This window comes from Falco punctatus, assembly GCF_963210335.1.
Source record: "Falco punctatus genome assembly, chromosome: Z".
Lineage (NCBI taxonomy): Eukaryota > Metazoa > Chordata > Aves > Falconiformes > Falconidae > Falco > Falco punctatus.
The window spans coordinates 1,186,833-1,207,562 of record NC_137586.1 but is presented as its reverse complement, the minus strand read 5'-3'; the positions used below and the strand labels follow the sequence as shown (position 1 = coordinate 1,207,562).

Here is a 20,730-nt window from a genome sequence, read left to right as displayed (position 1 = left end):
AACTTTAAACTGAGACAGTCATGGATTTCTTTGCACTTTCCATGTGCCAAAAAATGAAACAAGGGAAGAACTGAAAATAGAATATAAGCAACTAATTAGCAATTAATTAGTTCATGTGCCAACAACGCTATAAAATGTAAAGCACAATAAAAGTGTTAGATATTGTTATTAACTATTGATGAGAAATGTTCGGTTTTAGGGCTGTCTCTCTTTATATGAATTATTTTAGATATCCAAGACATTAAAATAAGCGATTGCATCTCCCATCACATACAGTAAGAAATAATAAAAAGACTAATTTTTTTTTTTTAAGCAGGAAGATATTTACCATGGTTCTAGCTGCTGATTAAAAATTGCCCAATGTACTTAGATCACAGTTTTGTTTTGATTTTGTTGGTTTGGGTTTTGGTTTGGTTTTGGTTTTGGTTGGTTTTTTTTTTTTTTTTAGTTTAACAGATCAGCTAGAAGATATTTTTTTACAGCTGTTGTTAATTTCCACCGCTGTTTCTTACCGCACTGAAATCCAGTAAATCACTCAGTTCTTTGTCCGTCCCTAAGGCAGCCATTCGCTGTTGGTGATGCATTTTAGCAAAATCACACAAACCTAGAAACATGGAAATAACCGCAATCAGAAACCCAGTCCCGAGCCTTGCAGGAAATACAATCGGATTTTTCAGGGGGGTGGGGGTGGGTAGTTGAAAAGAAGGGAGGGAAAAAAGATGGAGGGGCAGCAAAAACAACAACAGCAAAAAAGCGATATTGTATTTCCAAAGAGGCGATCGAAACCCGGTAACATCCACTCTAAACCCAAATCCGGAGGAGAAAAAAAAAGAAAAAGCCTCGCTCCTGAAGCATCATTTATGCAACAGGAGGTTCAGCGAGGAATGAATGAGGATCCCAGAGAAGAAAACTACAGCCATCCGCTCCCAACTTTTTCCCTTCTCCTTCTTCCACGCAAAGTAGCGTTTAGAGGCAGAAACGGCAAACAGCAATAACAGCAATGAGAGGAGGAAAAAAAAAAAAAAAAAGAGCGAGAGAGCGAAAGCGCGATGCAAAGTCGCAGGCTACGGAGGCGCCGGTGCGGAGGGACGCGGGGCGGGGGTGGCAGGGCCGGGAGGGAAGCAGAGAGGAGGCTTTAACAATTAGCCCCAATTTCTAATTTGCGGGGAGGAGGGGGGTTAATAACAACAACCCAGGAGCGGCTCGGGCCTGTGCGGAGTCATCGGCTCCCTCCGAGCGCCCGGGGGGAGGGGAGGGGAGGGGAGGGGACGCGAGGCGAGGCGAGGCAAGGCAAGGCAAGGGAAGGCAAGGGAAGGGAAGAGAAGGGAAGGGGCGCGGAGCGGAGCCCGGCGCAGCGGCCGCCTTGCCCGCCGCAGCTCCGCGCCCTGCCCTGCCCTGCCCCGCCGGCAGCACCGGGAGCGCGGGGCCGCTGCGCCGCTCCGTACCCGCCGATCACAGAGCTGCAGCTCCCGGGCAGCCGCCGACTCCCGCCCGCGCCGCACTTTTGCGGGGTTTATACTTTAAATTTCCCCAGCTCGCGCACATACACATGGCAAAGCGAGTTTATACGAGGCTGCAAATACACGTGATGCGGAGACTTTGCCAACAGGAACAATGTTTTTTCCCTTTGTATTATCCAGTCCATTTTTTTTTTTATTCTGCTTTGTTTTGGTTTGTTTGTGACCCCCCCCGCCCGCCCTCCCTCCCTGTGCCTACAGCTAAATTTCAAGCCCGAGGGGGGTGGGGGGTTCGATTTACAGAGAGCATTGCTGCAAACTTTGCAAAAATCGGCCCTTTGATTTGCTTTACGCTCAAGTTTCTGGGGACGATGCCAGCGGCCCCCTCCCCCCTCAGCATGTTACACTTTTACTTTACATTTTGCTATTACAGGCCCGACACACTTCACAAAAAACTAGTTCCGACTTCATTTTACGGTAGGAAAGAAAGCACCAAGTTATCACGCTTAGCGTTTGCACCTTAGTGTGTATCTCACACGTATAATTACACTGTGTATATAGCATGTTTATTTATACACACGAGCAATTATGTGTGCACAACACGCGGTGTACTTCCTATTTGCATTTACACATCGAATCACTTGCACCTCTTTTTAAGTAACGCATTGGGATCGACAATGTAAAAAAACCCAAAAAACAAAAAACACAGACAAGTTACTCTAACAGCAAATTGTAACTTTACCTTAAATGGCCACAAATATGTTCACAATATTCCGGGGGGGGGGGGGGGGGGGGGGAAGGAACAAAAATAACAAAAAAAAAAAAAAAAAAAAAAAAAGAAGAGAGGAATCTTCTGCCAAAGTGCTTTATTATCTCACACGTGTGTGACCCTCCAAAACCACGAAAAAGTACTGAAAGTGTCAGTCCTGCTCCGGGGTACTCCACAGATTTACAGGCACCCTACACCTGGCTTTGTTGGGATTTGGGGTTCCCGACCACCAAACGCCCGCCACCAGCTCCCCCACCCAGACAGCCGAGACGCCAGCCAGCCAGCCAGAAAAAAAAAAAAGAAAAGAAAAAAAACACAACAAAAAACCAGAGAAAAAAAAAGGAAAAAAAAAGAAGGTCCGACAACTTTTCCCTCTATTGTTTTTACAAACACATGGTGACTGACAATCTGCGAGCGCCGTGGCTGCTCGGGGACTTTCCCCTCTGTCCTTCCTTAAAAAAAAAAAAAAAAAAAGAAAAAAAAAAAAAAAAAGGCAAAACCCCCAGAGCGAGCGCGGAGCCGCCCGTCCCAAACTTGTTCCAAGTTTACAGCGCTCTCCTCCTCCTCCTCCTCCTCACCACCACGGCCTCCCCCGCGGAGACGCGGATAATAGCATCTTTCCCTGGAAGACACATCGCCAGCCGCTCACATCCGGGCAATGCCCGCCGCCTTATAAGCGCCGCCGCCGCGCCGCCGCTCGCAGACAATGACGAGGGAGGGAGGGAGGCGGGCGGGACGGCGCGGCGCGGCGCGGCGCGGGGCCACCAAGATGGAGGGGCCCGCCGCCCCCCGGCCGCGCCGTTCCGCACCGCTCCGCACCGCTCCGCACCGCTCCGCACCGCTCCGCACCGCACCGCGCGTCCGCCCACGTGTTCCACGGGGGGGGGGGGGGGGGCGTATTGCCCCCTCCCCGCCCCCTTCAGGAACCGGAGAGGGGGTTTGTAGGGCTGAGAGCCGCACGGTGGGATCCGCAGGGTGGGTGTGCTTTGCTTATTTTTGGGGGGGTTTAATATCATGGGGGCAGAGCACACGGTTGTGCTGGTGTTCAAACGGTGACAAAATGAAAATGCAGAAGTGAATGGCGAAAGGGCAAAGGGAACCAGCGCGGGGGGAACCCGAGGAAGCGAGCTGTGCAGGTGGGGACGGAGCACAGCACCCTGGCCTGGAAGAGGTTAGGAGAAATAGCATGTGGGGTGATGCTCCGCATAGCTGTGGACCCCGTGTCTTTCCCTCCACAGCTTCCTCAAGGGTGGCGAGAGACACTCGGTGATGAATGAGTGGCTTTGCACCTGCATTACTTTGCTGGGCCTAGAGATGAAAGTGTAAACCCAAAAGCAGTAATAGAAAAAAGCAAAGATGCCTTACATTGAGACCTTTTGTACCGGTGAGCAGGAAGACACCCACACCACTGTGGGACCAGGTAGGATGGCGCCAAGTAGCATGGGGGATGGCCACTGAGGGTGCCTGCCGTGGGGAAAGCAGCATTGTGGTCCCGTGCCTCTGCATGGCCAAGGCTGCTGTCCTTGGGGCGTGTGTGGGGGATAGCAGCTGCACATACACCTCCTATAAAACTTCAGCTTTCCAGATCCCAGGCCTCATTTGCACTGATCGGTATTTTCCCCTAATCCTCTCTTGGGCTGGGAAGTGTCCTCCTTCCCACAGCGTGCCACGCACATGCTGCAGTACACTTGGGTGAGTGTACTCTTCTGCAAGAGCAAGGACACATTATTTGCACCCCATGGTGAAATGGTGCGAGAAAACCAGAAATGACTTAACATGCCTTTCCAAAGAGCATGGGATGCAGACATATGCTCTAATACAAAAATACATGACAGCCCTTAACTGTGAAAATGTCACCGGGCCAGCACTGGTGCCCCCTCAGCCACGCTCCAGCATCTGGCCTCTTGGGGACCCACGCTGATGTGAACTAGGCTGCCTTTGGTGTGGCCTGGAAGCTGAGGGAGAGGCTGGTGCCAAGGTGGCCACTGGGGCACGGGGGTGGCCCTGCCCTCGTGGGTGTTCTCCCATGGCCATTTCACGTAGCTGTGAGGAAGCCGGCCTGGGCAAGGGCTAGCCTCCCTCTGTGGCTGGAGGCTGGGTTCGTTTCTGGGATCAGAGCTGCCCGTAACCCTCCCCAATGGACCCCTCTCTAAGGAGCCCCCAAAGCCACCAGCACCACCATTTCTCACGCAGAGTAACACTTCATAGAGAGTACTCATCAGCTTATCCCGCTTCTGGCTGAGCTGCTGGCCCTCATGGAGGTCATGATGAAGTCTTCTGTTCTCAGCAGTACTGAAAACAGGGTTGTGTTTGGTGCCTCCAACAACAGCTCCGTCAAGGAGCCCTTTGGGCTCCTGCCTGCACAGCACCCCTTTCCCAACAGCTTAGCAAAGCTGCAGTGCACTCTGCTTGTGGGGAAGAAGGGCACGGTTCTCCTCAGGGAAAGGTCAGTACCTCACAAGTGAGGCCTGGGGCCTTCCAGAAGGTCCCAAAGGGCCCAGGAGCTGAGGTGCGGGGGACCACGCACCCCCTGCCTCATATGTCCCCTCACGAGGCCTGGGCCAAAATGGAGCTCCTGCACAGGTGGGGGCTGGGATGGCCTGCCCTCCCCTCAGGCAGTAGCCCCCCAGCAGCTGGGGTGGTGGGAGCCCCAGGGTGCCATCCCTCAAAGGGACATGGGTGGCTTTTGGAGGGTGAAAGGTGGCAGAGCCCGCCTGAGCAAAGCAGCCATGCCTGGTGGTAGCATAAAGGTACGCAGTGCCCTCGGCCCCAGCTGGCATGGGGACACCCAGGGCAAGGATGTTGGTGGTGAGGGCTGCTTGCTTGCTGTACCCCAGAGCTGGGCGTCGGGGGACTTGGCAGGCTGGTGGGGCTCAAAGCACAGCCATTTCCCTCCATTATTAAAGTTGGGGTTTTTTTCGTCTGAGTTGTTATTCGCTTGGTGCCAGCAGTGGTCTTAGTGCTATACGTGGTACAAAGGAAAAGGCAGGGCCAGTGCCAAATTGCTTATTGTTTAAAATGTAGATTTTTTTTTTTCCCTCAAAGTGAATTGGTGCAGAGAAAACCGGAGGGAAAAAAGCAATATAAGCCCAGAGAGGGGGAAGACAAGGCTTTATTTAATTATTTAACCCAGTAACACATCCAGGATCTCTGGATGCCACTGAAGAAATGAAGCATTAGTCGAGATTAGACCGGGAGGAGCAGGCCTCGTCAGCCCCTGTCTGCATGACCCTCGCTTCCCATACCCGGAAAGGAAGAGGAGAGCGGGGCGGACGGTGCTCCGGTGGCCGGGCTGCAGGGCTCCCAGGCCCTCCCACAGGACATGTTCCCCATGAGGGTCAGGGAATCTTGGAAATCGCACTGTGCAGGCCTGTCCCAGCCCCCTTCCCCAATTTCCAGACGCTTCCTGGGTACCATTTCTGTCTGTTGCGCTCAGATATTTCAGTGCGGCACATACCTTGGTTCAGCTTACTACATTTCCTGGCCTGCTGCTGCTCTTCATCATGATTATGCCGGGCGTGTCATTTCAGTGTTTCAGAAGAAAGGAATTGTTAATGTAATAATTAGGGATGTAAATTACACCTGATTTGTGCCTGGCCTGTTTGGATATCAACCATGTTTTAGTTCTGGATTAATCAAGTCGTAATTAAATCCATTTTTAATATTAGCAATAACTGAAGCATTAGTGGTATTAAAGTAATATAAAAATGCACTACTTTCAGGGAAAATAGAGGTAAATATAATTATTCACCTCACAACAGTGAAAAATTAATAAACCACAAAATGTAAATTTACGATGACACATAAGACTTCACACATAGTAACGCAAGTGAAGCTACTTTCTGTAGCAAGACCTTGTCTTTCTGGAGTACACTAGGTTGGCAGACTGAAAATTAATGCGGAAGCTAGTTAATAATGGGCTATGGTGTTTTGTTTTTAAATTAAATAGGAAAAGGAATAGCACAACTGCTTTACTGGCCCCAGCATTATTTATTTTGCAATTTTAATCCGCTGTATTTTATACTGTCCCCATATGTTCAGTTTTCAGCATGCCACAGAATTTTGTATGGACAATTCGCAAGTGCAGATGTTGCTGAGGACTGAGAGGGGCTGCTGGCAGTTGGGCCTTTTCCCACCTCAGAAGTCATATGAAGCAATTTGGAACCACGCGATGTTAGCTGAAGTGCTCTGTTAACGTGGTAAGTGGTGTTACAAGTATGAGCATTCAATAAAGATTCACATCTTGAGGTTCCTGAATGTGTCCGTTAACTGTAAGTCTCCAAAGACATGTTTTCACCCTGTCTGTAGATTTTAATAGCAGGATAGCGAAGTACTAGACTGCATTTTGTTCCAGTTTGGGGCTATCTATGATTGTGCCCTTTTTCATTCCTAGAAAAATCCATCAAAATGTGGCCTTGTCATAAAGCTGTGAAAAAGCTGAGCATGCACATGTTCAGTGGATACTCTTTATGGATTTGCAGATAAGCTTTTCGGAAATTTTATCCGACTATTTTCAAAATAAATTGATTATTGTTACAAAGTGCTGTGTTGCTACAGTAACTGATGCAATGGAAGAACCCATGTGGAAATTGATAATTCTGGCGGCACGGCATGCACAGCCTGCATATGGTGCCATTAACGAGTCCTAGGGCCACGCACCAAATGACAGCAACTAAACAAGCGGCTGCGTGGCAGTTTGCTCAGTGAGCATGATCCACTCCATACACAGGACCAGGCAGGGGTCCTCTGGAAGAAAATGGCATGTGATGAAGTTATTAATGTCTGTGTCGAAAATGTGTGCTGAAGAAGCTGACTGCAGCTATGGTGTTGATGTTCTCCAGTCCAACACCACAAGCACTGCTGATGGAAGGGCTGCTGCTGCCTGGCTCTCTGTGTTGACTTGTCTGTGAGATGCTTCTTCTCCCAGGACTTTCCTGGCCATGCTCAGCCACAGGGCTCAGTGGGCCCTCCGCCGAGACGGAAGGCATGCAGCACCGTCCCGCATCTTGCCCCACAGCAGTATTTTCGCCCTGCCAGCAGTGCAGTGGCTGCCCAGGAGCAAGGGAGAAGGGTGCAGCCTCTGCTGCTCAGCAAGTTCTCTGCGTGATGGCTTTGCACAAGCAGATAAAAAGAGAAAGAGCCATGGTGGGGACAGGACAATAATTAAGACAGAGGTCTTTTCTGAACTTTTTTCCTGTTGAGTTACTTTTAAAGGAATGAAGCTGAAACCACAACATTTTTGCTAATGACCCCTTCTACGACAAGTCTTGTCTTTCTTTGCTTGGCTAGGTTTTAAGTAATGTGTAGTGAATGGTAATATTCAAAAACTCGGTATTTTCTTCACTTATTTACTCTTTAAGACTGAAAATGGGCGGGGGACTTATTTACTCTTTTAAGACTGAAAATGGGCAGGGGACTGTAGGCCACACAGAGCATTAAATTATTACACTTCACTTTATTCATAATGGTGTTTTAGATACTGAGTGCTGAACCACCAGAATAGAAAAGCAAGTTAATAGTTTTTGCAAGGTTAGGAATAAGAAAATAAGACCTGATGAGTTTCTTTAAAAAAGTCTAACTCCTGGATGCCCAGCCTGTGCTCTGTGAAGCTTCACTGTATGTGAACTCACCACTTGTGTGTGACTGTGCTGAGAGTCCATGGGAGTGTCAGCGAGCTAGCAGTAGTAAATTTAGGGACCCATCACCAAAATGAAGTCCAGGTATTGCAGAGCTGTTCTAAGAAAAAGCCTTAGAAGCAGAGATGGTAGTGGCATGTATTTTTAGGCTAGATAACACATGCCTGTGAAAAAGTTACTACTGGTCTTTTTTGGGAGAAAGTCTAACACCCTCAGTGTTTGAGATGTGTCAGGATTCAGGATGGGTGAATTATAAACTGGTAAAAATTGTTATTTCTCTTCTTTCACTTGCAGTTGCTTAAATAGACCAGAATAGTCGCTGCCCAGGGCCACGCTGCCCTTAGAGCCAGGGAGTGGAGCCTAAACTCAGAGATTACAGATAGTTGATGGAGCATAGTGGATGACCAAGCTTGTCTCCTCAGCCATGCGTCAGAGCCATACCATCCAAACCCTGTTGGCATCCCAAGAGGTAGGAACTAGTTCAACACCAAACGGGGGGTGGGAATGGAAGAAAAAAAAATAAAGCTTATGAAAGGTTTCTAGAACTACCCAATGGTACCAGTGTGCTTCCTGACATCTGTGATGGCACACCCTTGAGAAGAGGTGGAGACAACGGAGATGACTAGATGGGGCCAAGATAGTCTAATTAATTTTCTCTCCTGCTAATTTTGTAGATTAAAGAGATGTGATCCAGAGCTGCCATGTTAGTCTTTGCAATGAAGCAGGGATGGAACTAAGTCAAACTTAATAAATTGTATAGAATAACCCCCCTAACCACTAAACTGTTTGCTTCCTCCAACCTCCCCCTGCAAAAAAAAAAAAAAAAAATCTTAATTATATCATTAAATATGTATGTTTTATATAGTTTGTAGTTTATTTTAGAATTATAGGCATTTTTAAGTCTCTTCTTCTTCACAAGTATGTATGGCCTCATCCACATTTGCAGGGAGCCTTGAATCTGTAGTCCATTGTGTAAATATTTTTAGGAGTTAAATCGCATAGTCATTGGGTCATAATTGTCATTAGAATGAATGGGAGGTTTAAGTAAGGACTGAAAACTTTCACCATGGTAAAACTTCAGGGGACAAAGAAAATGAACAAAGAAATTTCCTAAGGAGAACCTCAAAATCCTTGCTGCAAACTTTAGTGACAGAAGTCTGAGGGGATGAAGTGAAGAAAGAAATTTGGCATTTGCAGATCAAAATGCTTTTACTGATGTCGTCAGGAGTATTTGGAGTGTCCTTTTGTCACCTGTACATCTGGCACTTTGTTTAAAGTCTTATGACACTTCAGCACCCTACAGGTGACATTTCTTTATCAGCTTTTTCCCTTAACATTATTCTTCTCGTTGTTTTGCAGTTGAAATGTATTGGTTTCCCTTGTATATTTAATAATATGTTTCTTTAATAGCAAAGAATAAAACATTTGCCAAGGTCTGGCCCTTAGGTCTTTAAAGCTGAGGATTTTACACCTCTTCTTCAAGCTTAACAGAGTCCAGCACCCTCTGATCAGAGGAGGTTGTACAAGTCAGTGGTGCATTGTCAGTAGTTTTGGAAAACATCGCTATAGAAATTCATAATGACTGTTGAATTCTGTGCTTATGGTTTCTGTCACAAGAGATCTGCACTGCAGTATGCGGTCTGGGGACTGAAAAATGTGCACAACAGGAATATAGTGGAAAATGGTGGTATCATGGACTGGCCAAGATCAGTAAGAATATCATAAGACTTTGTGTTTTCCTGAGAGGAAGGTACAGAGACGGGGGGAAACCCGCCCCCAGACCTAATTTTTGGTTAACCTTGCTAACTGAAGTTCGGAGTGCATGCTCAGAATTACAGTTGTGAGCTATGCAATCTATTTTCTAACATCTAACAGGTAGCAATTGAGCTTTTAATTGGCTCAGAGCCATGTCTTCCCACAAAACAGTTTCATTTTAGCAAGGAGTAGTTGAAGGTAACGCTCTTTTGATGTAATCACCCTAGGGAGCAGTCGGTGTGCGTTGCCTTGTCCAGTTTAGGAAGGTGTTTTAGAGATGGGTGATTTCCTTGTTTGCAGGATTGAAAATTTTTTGACCAGTAGGGTATCTGTTGCTGTCCCACCCAGCTATTACTAGCACTCTATCCACAGCATTTCTTTGAAGCTCAGAAAATAGTGAGATCATGACTGCCACGGTATGAGGACCTCACCAGCTACTGCCTCTCTGCTGGCAGAAGTCTTACCTTGTACAGCTCCTGGGCAGTCTCATTATGTTCAGCTTGACCACAGAAACAAAACTGGTGCCTTCACCTTTCTTCCTTTCTCAGACATGGCTGGTTTTGGAAAGGATGACTTGAGAGTTTGGAGGGAAATTCTGAGAGATCATATTAGGATTTATGTAAGTAGGAAATGTTTTTCAAAGTAAAGCAGAATGTGACTAAAGAATTGTGGTACCAGAATCACATTCTGCAGGGATGCTTCTTCACAGAAAAGAGGTGTCTCTTTTTGGTTTATCTGAACTAATTTTTACAGTATATAAAACAAATCTAGAAAATAGCACTCTTCTTTCAGAATAATAATATTCACTAGAGTTATTCTAGAGTAGGCTCTGAGTAGACTCCCTTTATTAAGAAGCTTCATTTTAGAAGCTTAATCTATAGGTACGTGTTGTGAGGTTTATGATAAGTAGTGTAGTTTAGTAAACATATATCCAGTACAGTCTCATTTCCACAGAGACAAAGAAACCAAATTAATACTTAATCTAACCTCACTAATTTTGGTACAGTTTAATTAAGAATAGGTTTCATCTATTGCATCAAAAATATTTGTTCTCCAGTTTCCATGGAAAGATAATATAGGAGGGAGAAAAATATTCTTCTGTACTTCTGTGAATTCCTATTAAAATTTTGGTTTACTTTCCTATTCCCTAGTGGAAGAGTATGTTTGATTTCAATTAAAATGAAATGTCATAATTTTAGGACATGCTGCATAGTTTTAACGGGTATGCAATACCTTAGTCCATTAGGGAGAAGGCAGTGGGTTTGGAAAAAGGCCAATAGGTACAGGGAATGTTTCACATTCACGGTGGAAGTAGGCACGTACATGCATTCTACCAGCACACTGCAGGGGCAATGGGTTTCCTCTTGCCCACTTCCTTTGTAATTGCAGGGTTTAGGGCTATCTCTGTTAGACCTTTCTAGTGATGGATTTCCTAAATCCTTCAGCCTCATCATCAGTTTCATGGATCTGAGCAGTCATGGCCCAGCTGGAAATGCTGTGTGCTGTAACCAGCCGCCGTGTTCGTGGGCAGCAGTGGCAGTCAGTGATATTTTGTTCTTAATAAGACTGTACAGTATGTTCTGTAAGTGAGGAAAGTCCACATTAGTGAATTTTACCATACAAAAATATTTTTTGTAAAAAATGCAGTATGCCATTGAAAGCATCATCACACATGCTATTCTTTAATTCAGAAGAGGGTTTCCATGTTTTGGGGTTTTTTTGGCATTTAAGTTTGTCATGTAAAAATTTCTTTTTGAGTCAAACTGCAATGACGTTAGTTCTGTCCATTTACCTCAGTCAAGTAAATGGGCATATGTAGGTAGTTACAGAAATACATAGGTCGTGATGACAGCTTGGCTAAGAATACAAAATGTGCAATAAAGCAATTTCTTATAAAGATTTCAGCGGGTATCTTTAATATTTCCTAAAGAACAAGCATCTGGAAAAGATGTTTTTCCCCTGGAAACATTTTAAAATATTTTTTTTTTCATTAAATGATAGGGAGATGTTATTTGGAGGTGTATTATAGCTGATTAACTTAGTGAAAAACCAGTAAACCGAACATTTTTGTTGTTACTGTTTGTCTACTACTATTCATCTGGTTGCTGATTAAAGTACAGCAAAATATTCTACTTATAATAATATAATTTATGGCTTTCCTTACAAAGCTGAGAAATAAAGATAGGACATGTTTGGTATGAGACGTGCCACCTAAAATGTCCATTTCACTCAAAAATGTATGTCAAATGTTCAGGCTTCTGGATGAATTTGGTGTACTGATGAGTGTCATCACTGCCAATCTGCACGTGCAGTCATTCTGCAGGACCAAGCCCTTTTTTTGGGTGAAAGAGGTTGTTTCTCTGTAGGTTTGGAACTGAATCAACATAGTATATGTATGAAACAAACTGTTCTTTTCTTCCTTTGGGTTTTATGTCTTTTCTATTCTTTCTTCTAATTTGGAATTGTGGGTAGTCATAAATACAACTGGATGGATATCAGAACTACCAGTTCAAATACAATTCTGTTGTAATGTTTGAAGATAAATGTTATTAAGTAGAGGAAGAAGTTTTGAGCTATGAGATAGCATCATAACATAACTTTTCATAAAAAGATGTATTTGAAAAGTGTAACTCTGAGTGTGTTTTGTAAAATGTTTAATGCCCTAATTTTTCCTATGTCAAAATTTCAACTAACTATTAAATTTTATTTTAAATTCTTATTTCTAATATGGAAAATAAAATTTCTTGATCACCCACTACTATGTCAGAAAACTACACCATGTAATTTCTTCCATGAAGTATGAGAATCATCTTAAAACTACGTGGAATTTTACTGTATTGCTCTCTGGAAATCTGCTGCAGAAACTCAGTCCTTTGATTAATAAAAAAGAATCTTTTCATTCCTCATGTAAACATAAGCATGACAACATTTTTATTAGTATCATCCTGTAACTTAAGTAGTGCTTTCTCTCTTGTGTTTGTTTCTTGAGTTTGTTTATGAATAATACTACTGATCAGGCTAGGATAAATTTTAAGTTCCTTACACTATAGATTCTCCATTCTCTTCTAAATAGCCCTTCCCTGCCTCTTTTTCATCTTGAATCCATCTTTTCTGAACAAGTTGACTAGAATTACATACAGCATTCCACATATGGTCCTTGTAGGCTCTTGTACAATGAAATTAATGGTTGCCTACACCTGCTAGAAATAACCTGGATCACATCCTAGGATCGTATTGATAACTGATAATTATCTTACAATTGAGTAGTATGTCCAGATCATTCTCCTGTATTATTTCTAACTGGTGTCTGCCGGGTTATAGCTTTTTTGTTGTGATTATCAAACTGGTAGACTTACCTTACCTAATCTTAGCAGGTCAGGTGTGGATCCTTAGCTCTAAAAGAGGTGTCAAGAATAGCTGTGCTGAATCACTCTCTGGAGGGTTCGCTATCTAGCTACATTTGAGTAGAGACCTGTCTTCTGGATGGCTGCGTTAGATGAGGTGAATCACTCACTAAGTATACTTTTAATTATGTATTATTAAACCTGATCTCCTTTCTATTGCTTTGGTCAGATTGAGCAGATCTGCCAGTATGAGGCTGCTGTCGTTGTCATTACCTCCCTTAATTTGTCACTGGAACATTTCATTAGTGTACCCTTCCACTTACTACAGAGATCATTGTTGAAATAAGCGTTAAGATCAGTTCCAGCTCTAATCCTTGATGAGTATTGTGGGTTATATTCAAGAAGTATGTTCAGAAAACGTACTGTCAGCTCCTCTTTTCCTAGTTAAATATCATGGTTTTCCAAGCTAACTAACACTTTTTCTGTGTTAGATTATCCAACACTTCTGAAGTCCAATCACATGAGATCTAGACCGCTTAAATCATAAGGTTTCCTATCAGAGGAAAACATATGATTTGTCTAACATGATCTGTCTTTTGTAAGTTGTTCCCCAATTATGTCCCTGTGCTTAATTATTGTTTTCTTTGAAAATGATTCTTAAACTTTGTCTATTCAAGTCTAGCTAATGTTTCAGTGGCTGCTAAGTTTTTCTTAAAAGATGTCCACATTTGCCATATATCAATAATATATTTGTGTTACTTGTTTGATAGACCGATGATTTACTGTGCCAGCTCTTTAAGTCATCTGGGCTGGAGATCATCCCCAGATTGAGCACATCAAAGTTTCTGAGTACTGCTTGCATCTCAGATGCGATCATTTTACTTAATATTACTTTATTCTTATTAGCAGTGTTGTCTTTATTTTTGGCATCAAACTAATATTTTTATCTGTGCAAAGGTGGGACAAAGCTTGCAAATTCTACAAGTCATAATGCTGTTGTTTCAAACATCTTTTTCATGTAAATGATGACATTTGAATGGAGACTTCAGATTTGGATGTTTTTTAGTTAATTCTAGCAGATGCTGAATTGAATATTATGGGCCTTTTTTCTAGGAGGCGCTAAGAACTTGAATCCTACTGACCTTGAAGGCAGGAAAGAGTGCCATGGAAGGTTTTAGCATCTCATACCAATAGTTAATGGGAGTATCTACAGTCATTTCCCAAATGTCATGGGGAAGAAAATATTAATCTATTTCAGTCTTTCAAAAAGTTACCATTTTCCTCTATCTGCATAACAGGTATCCATCTCTGTCTTCTAAACAATTTCAATCAAGAAAAAATATTCTAAAGAAATGGTGGAACAAGAGTTGGCATATGGAGCCTGGGCTCAGGCCATTGGCGGCTCTAAACCTACAGTTACAGGGTGCTGCAGCTAATGTCTTCAGAGAGATGGGGCAAGCATCACAATCCACACGTGAACAAATTTGCTAAGTCAATAATGGAAGAATGCTAAAGAAAATGTATCCCCCTGGAGATTTTACATTCTTTCTTCCTAGAATTTAATTGAAGATGAATAACTTGGTTACTTGTTTTTATTGAAATCAAATATGCTTGTTCTTCACTTGCAAAAATATGAAACTTCTTTCAAAGTGACACTCTTCATGAAAGAATACAAGCGTGCAGCTGCTGCATGACTAAGTGATTAAAAACCTTAGTGATGGCAATTCATTGAAGGTGGTACATTTACTCTCAAGGCCAAGTATCACAGAAATAGCTGTTTAGCTTTTTCTTCTTTAATGTGAACTAAACCACCACATAGTTTTGAGTAGGTTTGCAAGAGTTTTCATATCCAGTTTTGCCCCGCTGAAGTCAGGCCATGACAACCAGAATTGTCTTCTGTCTAATATTCCTCTTTTATACATGAAAAATGTTTCAAACTGTCTAAGGCTGAGTAAAGTTCACAACATTTTATACAGCCTGCTTTAAAAATGCCAAGATAGGTGGCATTTTCTGTGCTGACGTACATTGCTTGTCCTTATAATCTAATTAAAAGATGATGTAAAAAATACATGGAAATAAGAATAGAAAAGGGATGAAGAATAACGTAATTGAAGGAATACATAGTGGTTGGATTAGTTATTTTCACAATTAGCTACTTGAATTAGATACTTGACAGGCAATATAGAAGAAAGAATAAAGGACTATCTCTGACAAGGGCAGTTTTTAGTGAAGCTGCTACTGTAAGTGTATTATGATTTAAATATAAAGAGCTTCAGGTTTCAGTTAAATGGATTTTGATTCTGCTTATTTTTCTAATGCTAGATTTGTTTCATTTCCATATTAAGCTCCTTTTATTAAACCATGCAATATATGATAGAAATTTCAACCTTTGTTTCAAACACAACAGAGTTTTCTGGGAATGGCCCAGGACATAATTAACTTTTTTAAAACAAACAAACAAACAAACATAGATTTGTGCTTAATAAAGAGATTAAACATAAAATCTTAGGTTTGGTTTAAATACTGTGAACTGGAGACACAGGTGTGTTTTTTCTAGATCTAGGAGAAAGTCTGCTTTGTCATCGATCAGTTTGTAGTTTTACCAGTGTTTTCTCTGGCATAGTCATCAGAGGTTTGATTATACTGAGCTGTTTTGCTAGGTGGAGTGCCGTATCAGCAGGGGAAGGGAAGAGCTATGTGAAAAACGCCAGAAAAATCTAATGGCATTTTATGAGAATTAAGTTGATTATTTGGGATGAATATGAGGAAGGAAATCCTACTAGAATAAATTTTCATGGCAAACTAGTTTCAGTGTTTTGGAGGGAAGCAAATTTCATACTAAACTAAAGTTGGAAGTAGGTCTTTGTTCATCCACTCAGGAAGAAGAAAGATGACATTGCATACATGTAACCATATATTTATGGAGATAGATACATATGGACATATTATACATATTGATATATTGTATATATACATATTAGATAGATATAGCTAGTCAAAATTAGTAAAACATCTGAAATAGCAGGTGTGGTATGTGAGATACTCATTCACACATTAACTTTGTAAAAATGTTGTAATAATGAAAATTACATAAACAATCACAAACTTTGTTTTGCCTTACAAAAACTGTGAGGGTTGTTAGAACAGAGATCATTATAGCGTTCTGTTTATGCAGAAAACCCACTGCATAAAATATGCATTTTTTCCAGTTCACATAATGAATTTACGTGATCAAGGGCTGTCAGATTGTTGTGTTATACAACAAAAATATCAAATAAAATAGAAAAATTTATCTTGAACACACTTTTCTTCATCATAAATGAATTTTCCCTAGAAATTTTAGAACATAGTTGAAAGCAGTTGGAAGATTTCTGGGAGTTCTTTACAGTCATAGATTAGTAGTTTGTCATGAGATTACAATGGGAAATTAAAGATTGCACATGGCATTCCACAGCTGTGAGATGTGAGTGTCCGCTGGCTGGCACATGCTGAGAATTTGGAATTTCAGCACTTCGCACGTACTCTCTATGCACTTACTTTGTGCATGTTTGGATAATCATAGAGTAAATACAGAAGAGGAAATATATATCTTGAAAGAGGAAATGTCTGTGCATCTTTCACATCATATGTTGAGTATTATCAGAAGCAATAACATATATTTCAGTGCTCAATAGAAAACTGGAGCGGTTCATGAAATTCTGTGAATGTTAGTGTGTTTCCTACTATGAAACTGGTCAGAAAATTCCAGGGAATGCTACATTTCAGTTTGGTCAGCAACAGCAGGTAGTGGGCACTGAATCAGTGAAGTGAGCTGAGAACAAAAAAAAAAACTCCGTCAGTCAGCTTTGTAAATGTTTCTTTAAAGTGGAAACAGGCCATCACACAGTTAAGTATTAGAAGTGTAAGTAAACCAGCGATATATGTTACAAAAGTAAGATTTCTCGTTCTGGTATAGTTAATTAAAAAAACTTAATCTAAAGAGAAAATAAAATCCTCAAGGAGTCTTTCCATGGATGCCAAAAATTTTGGGGAAGAACTACCCAGAGTCCGTGCCCCACCTTTCAGGAAATACATTCAGGGCTGTTTTCTGGATTCTTAATTTAAAATAACTGTTCTTGCTAATGACATAAGGGAAGATGCTAGATCAAATTTGGCAGTAGATTTTCAAATGGCCAATGAGACAGTTCAAAAAACTGCAAGACAATCTGCTTAGCTGTCTTTGGCTACTGCTGTTTTGGCTTCTAGTGAGACCACCGTTTCACCCAAGGCGTCTGGATTTAGTAAAGCAAGAGCAGCATGAACATGCAACCATAGCTGACCAAACAACGGCAGCAAAGCCTATTGTAGCTGCATATCTTACCAAACCCACAATAAATCACAGGTCTAATCCTCTTGACTATTCAGAATCCAAAGAAACCATCTGGCCAACATTCACACTTTTGGCTAATAAGTACCTTGGAAGCTCTCCCACTATTGTGTCATGTGGACGAATATGCAAGGCAGGAGGATTATATTCTCACTCTACAGGGTGAGAATACACTCTTCAGCCTCACTCTACAAACTCTTTTCTTTTTAAATTTCATGTCCATGCAGGAGCTTATCACTGTCAAACTTGACGTATTCATCCTCGGTTACTAGTATCACCATCGTTTCCGACAAAACAGTGACTCTGTGGGTCTTTGCTGAGTTTTCTATCTATCTCACACTTTGCGTAGTGTCAGCTGTCACTGCCAAACATCATCCCAAATCCTTGAAGATCCCATCAAACAAGGTGTTATTTTTTCAGCCACTAATTCTGGGTGGATGTCCTACTTCATTCCGTTTTCCTAACAAAATGTCTTTTCTGCTCTTTTGAACCCTTTGCTCTCACAGTTGGCTTTTGCATTTTCTTTCACAGGCCTTCTTTTCAGGATTTGAAGTTGGGAAAAAAATGTATCTTGTAGGAACACATTCAGTATGAAACCAGATGCTTCCTTCCTTCCATCTTATTTTCCACACCCCAGGCTTTACTTCAGAGGATTGCAATGAAACAAGCGCTCTCAGCAGATGTCTTTGGGCCACTGCAGTGCTTTCCATGTCAGCAGAGCAGCCTTTACTGTAACAAAGCACTCAATTTTCTTATGCACAATGACAAGATAACACTAAATGTATGCTCAGAAGTAGGGACATGAGCAGATTTATCTCTGATTTTAAGTACACACGTATATGCTTAACTCTAAGGGTGTATTTTTAAATCCCAGTTAAGCATGTGCTTCATGCTTAAACACTGTGTTGAATCAAGATGGGAACACACATGTGGTTAAAATTAAACATGTATTTAGTGCTCTTTTGGAGGCAAAATCTGAATTGCTATTTTTAGGGTCTGCCTCAGGAGCTATGCCCTCTTTCCTTCCTATGACTTCAGTATTAAAAGAACCTCCTCTGACAAAATGTATTTTTCTTTGTCTCCTTGTGGATTGCAGACATGATCTATTTGGTAGCGGTAACTTCAGCTGTGATCCAAAGGAAAAAACCCTGAATCTCTAGAAATTTCAAGCTATTTTCACTAATTAAGCAGACAACTGGCTTGCACACCTTGATGGATGTGTAGCAAGAAGCTCACTAAATCGTAGTGTTCCTGGCTCTGGACGGCCTACAACAGATAGCATCCTGTAAAAACTTACCCTAGCTATGAGTCAGTATAAAAAATGTTCTTTTCCAATACCCTACCCATCATGGTTTTTTCTCCTACTCGTATAAACCAACAATAAACAGTGAGATGCCATAATATCAAAAATCAGAAGAGTAATGCCATTTCGTAGTGGTGCTGAAGCCATTTACTGTGTCAGGGAAGAGGAGAAGCAGGACTGTGGTGGTTGTAGACCACAAGTGTCTTTTATTAGGCCAACAGATAACTGGAAAAAGTTGTCAAGCTTTCAGTAACACAATCCTTTCACCAGCTCTGGCAGTTTGCTTTCTTCCCTGCTTTAGTAGTAAGTATGTATCTGTAAGGAAGGGATGTGAAACAGAGATTTTGTCCAGAAGTATGTTGGGTTTTTGTCAACTCTATCCATTGTCTGAATTAAAAATGTGTACTACCTTTCTTTGTTACCTTGCTTTTCCCAACCTGCAAGGGCAAAAGAAGAGATTTTGGTAGCACAAATTAAAAGTCTGGAATGTTTAAGACAAGGAAGATGAAGTGGTGGATGTTCATGTCACCAGAACAGCCATTGGCATGATGACTTTGGAGCTTAAGCTAGTGGAGACTTCATTAATTTAGTCCTAAACATTGTGCTTTACAGTAATATGTACACAGTAATTACATGGAGAACTGTAACCAAGAGGGAACAACAAGGTTCTGGGCACGTAAGCCACATGCCCAGGGCTCCAGACAGTGGTGGTGTGTATCCTAATATGTCCCACATATAAAACATGAGATCATTCTAGATCATTTTCTCTGTGAGATGCAGTGAAACATGCAATTACATTTCATTGACATGTCATTGCATTACCTGTAGAAGTTCAGTGACATGCTGTTGTTTGACGTTTCCAAAAACTCATATTATTTTTATCTGTGTAAAGTGACGTAAAGGAAAGGAAGATTCTGTGCTTTATTTAGTCATTTTCCAAACAAGGGGGGGTTTGGTTTTTGTTTCTCATTTTTTAAATTGCTAAGAATAATACAATGTTGTATTCAAAGTAATAAGTCTGTGGCTTCCTCTGGTGAGTTATTTAATACATGGAAAACAGGTTAATTGTTCCTTAATTGTCAGTCTTCAAGTTTTACCTTGTATTTGGGTTGCACAGAAAATCCCTGCTCCTAACTTGTAACATGGTAAGGTATGACACAATTGCTCAGGTTGGGCTACCTGTGCAGATTAAATACAGAACCTCAGAGCACACTTGGGATAGGAGACCTGCAGGAAATCTGCGTTACTTTTATCAGCTTCTAGTCCTGCTGTTGCCAACTGAGGAAATTCTTAGAAATTATACTTCAACGTTTCAATTTCTAAAAATAAATTAATTTTAGAACTTATACTTTACCTTTAGAACTTAAGATTTAAATTCTTGAAGTAAGTGTGACAATGACTGGTATAACTAATGCTTTTTTACCCCTATGTTATATAAGATTAAGCATCATTTATTTTACTATTCTGAGCACCTATGTTTTTTGATAAACCATAGATTTCAATACTGAAAATATGAAACTACATAACTGTATCTGTTATGACGGAGGGAAGACACAGTCACTCAATATGAGTGATCAGCAGACTTCATTTATTGAACCTTACAGTCACCTTTTATGCCTTGTTATAATTAGCTCATACATATTACAAAAGTTAAGCTCATTATTGGTTAGTTGCCTAAATACCAAGCCTGCCCCTAGTTTCTCTTCTGTAGTTATCTGTTCCCACCTGCAACATTCTTTTCCCACTGCAATCTTCCTGTTATATTTTTGCTTTACTTCAGATAAGCTGAGAGCGATGTGCATTTTTGTCCAGACTAAGCTGGACTATGTCTATGTGAACTTTTTCAGCTAGCCAGTTATCCACAATTCCCCCGTTTTTATTTTGGGTGACACGGGCTTGGTTGGCCATTTTCAATAGCAGCGTTTTAACTCAGGAAAATACACAGCCATGGACTAATGCAAGCTCAAAACCCAAAAAGAAACCATAGTCCATGTTCAGAACTTTTAAATGACCTTTGAATTTTTTAAACTTTTTATGTCACTGGAACGGAAAGAGCATCTAAATTAAAGCTTCAAGCTAACTTTATTTTTCAAGTATTTC

The 20,730-nt window shown here is 41.7% G+C and overlaps 1 protein-coding gene and 1 long non-coding RNA gene across 21 annotated transcripts in view; one reads left to right on the top strand and one right to left on the bottom strand.

The window, feature by feature from the left end:
• TCF4 (transcription factor 4) overlaps positions 1-2,869 on the bottom strand; it is a 239,643-nt gene extending 236,774 nt beyond the window's left edge. For 9 of the 18 annotated variants that reach the window (XM_080371919.1, XM_080371940.1, XM_080371939.1 and 6 more), the window contains exons 1-2: positions 1,193-1,211; positions 513-604 (exon numbers count right to left, since the gene is read on the bottom strand). In XM_080371919.1, coding sequence (XP_080228045.1) covers positions 513-584 — 72 coding nt within the window. In that variant the 5' untranslated portion in view covers positions 585-604; positions 1,193-1,211. Of the gene's footprint in view, positions 1-512; positions 1,143-1,192; positions 1,212-2,199 lie in introns of those variants that run through there. The other 9 variants (XM_080371944.1, XM_080371929.1, XM_080371926.1 and 6 more) reach the window with 5 other exon arrangements.
• Positions 2,870-3,045: 176 nt separating this feature from the next.
• The window catches only part of LOC308056481, a 111,932-nt gene continuing 94,247 nt past the window's right edge, over positions 3,046-20,730 (top strand). For all 3 annotated transcript variants that reach the window (XR_013924849.1, XR_013924850.1, XR_013924851.1), the window contains exons 1-2: positions 3,046-3,201; positions 6,268-6,425. This is a non-coding gene — a long non-coding RNA (uncharacterized lncRNA). The remainder of the gene's footprint in view (positions 3,202-6,267; positions 6,426-20,730) is intronic.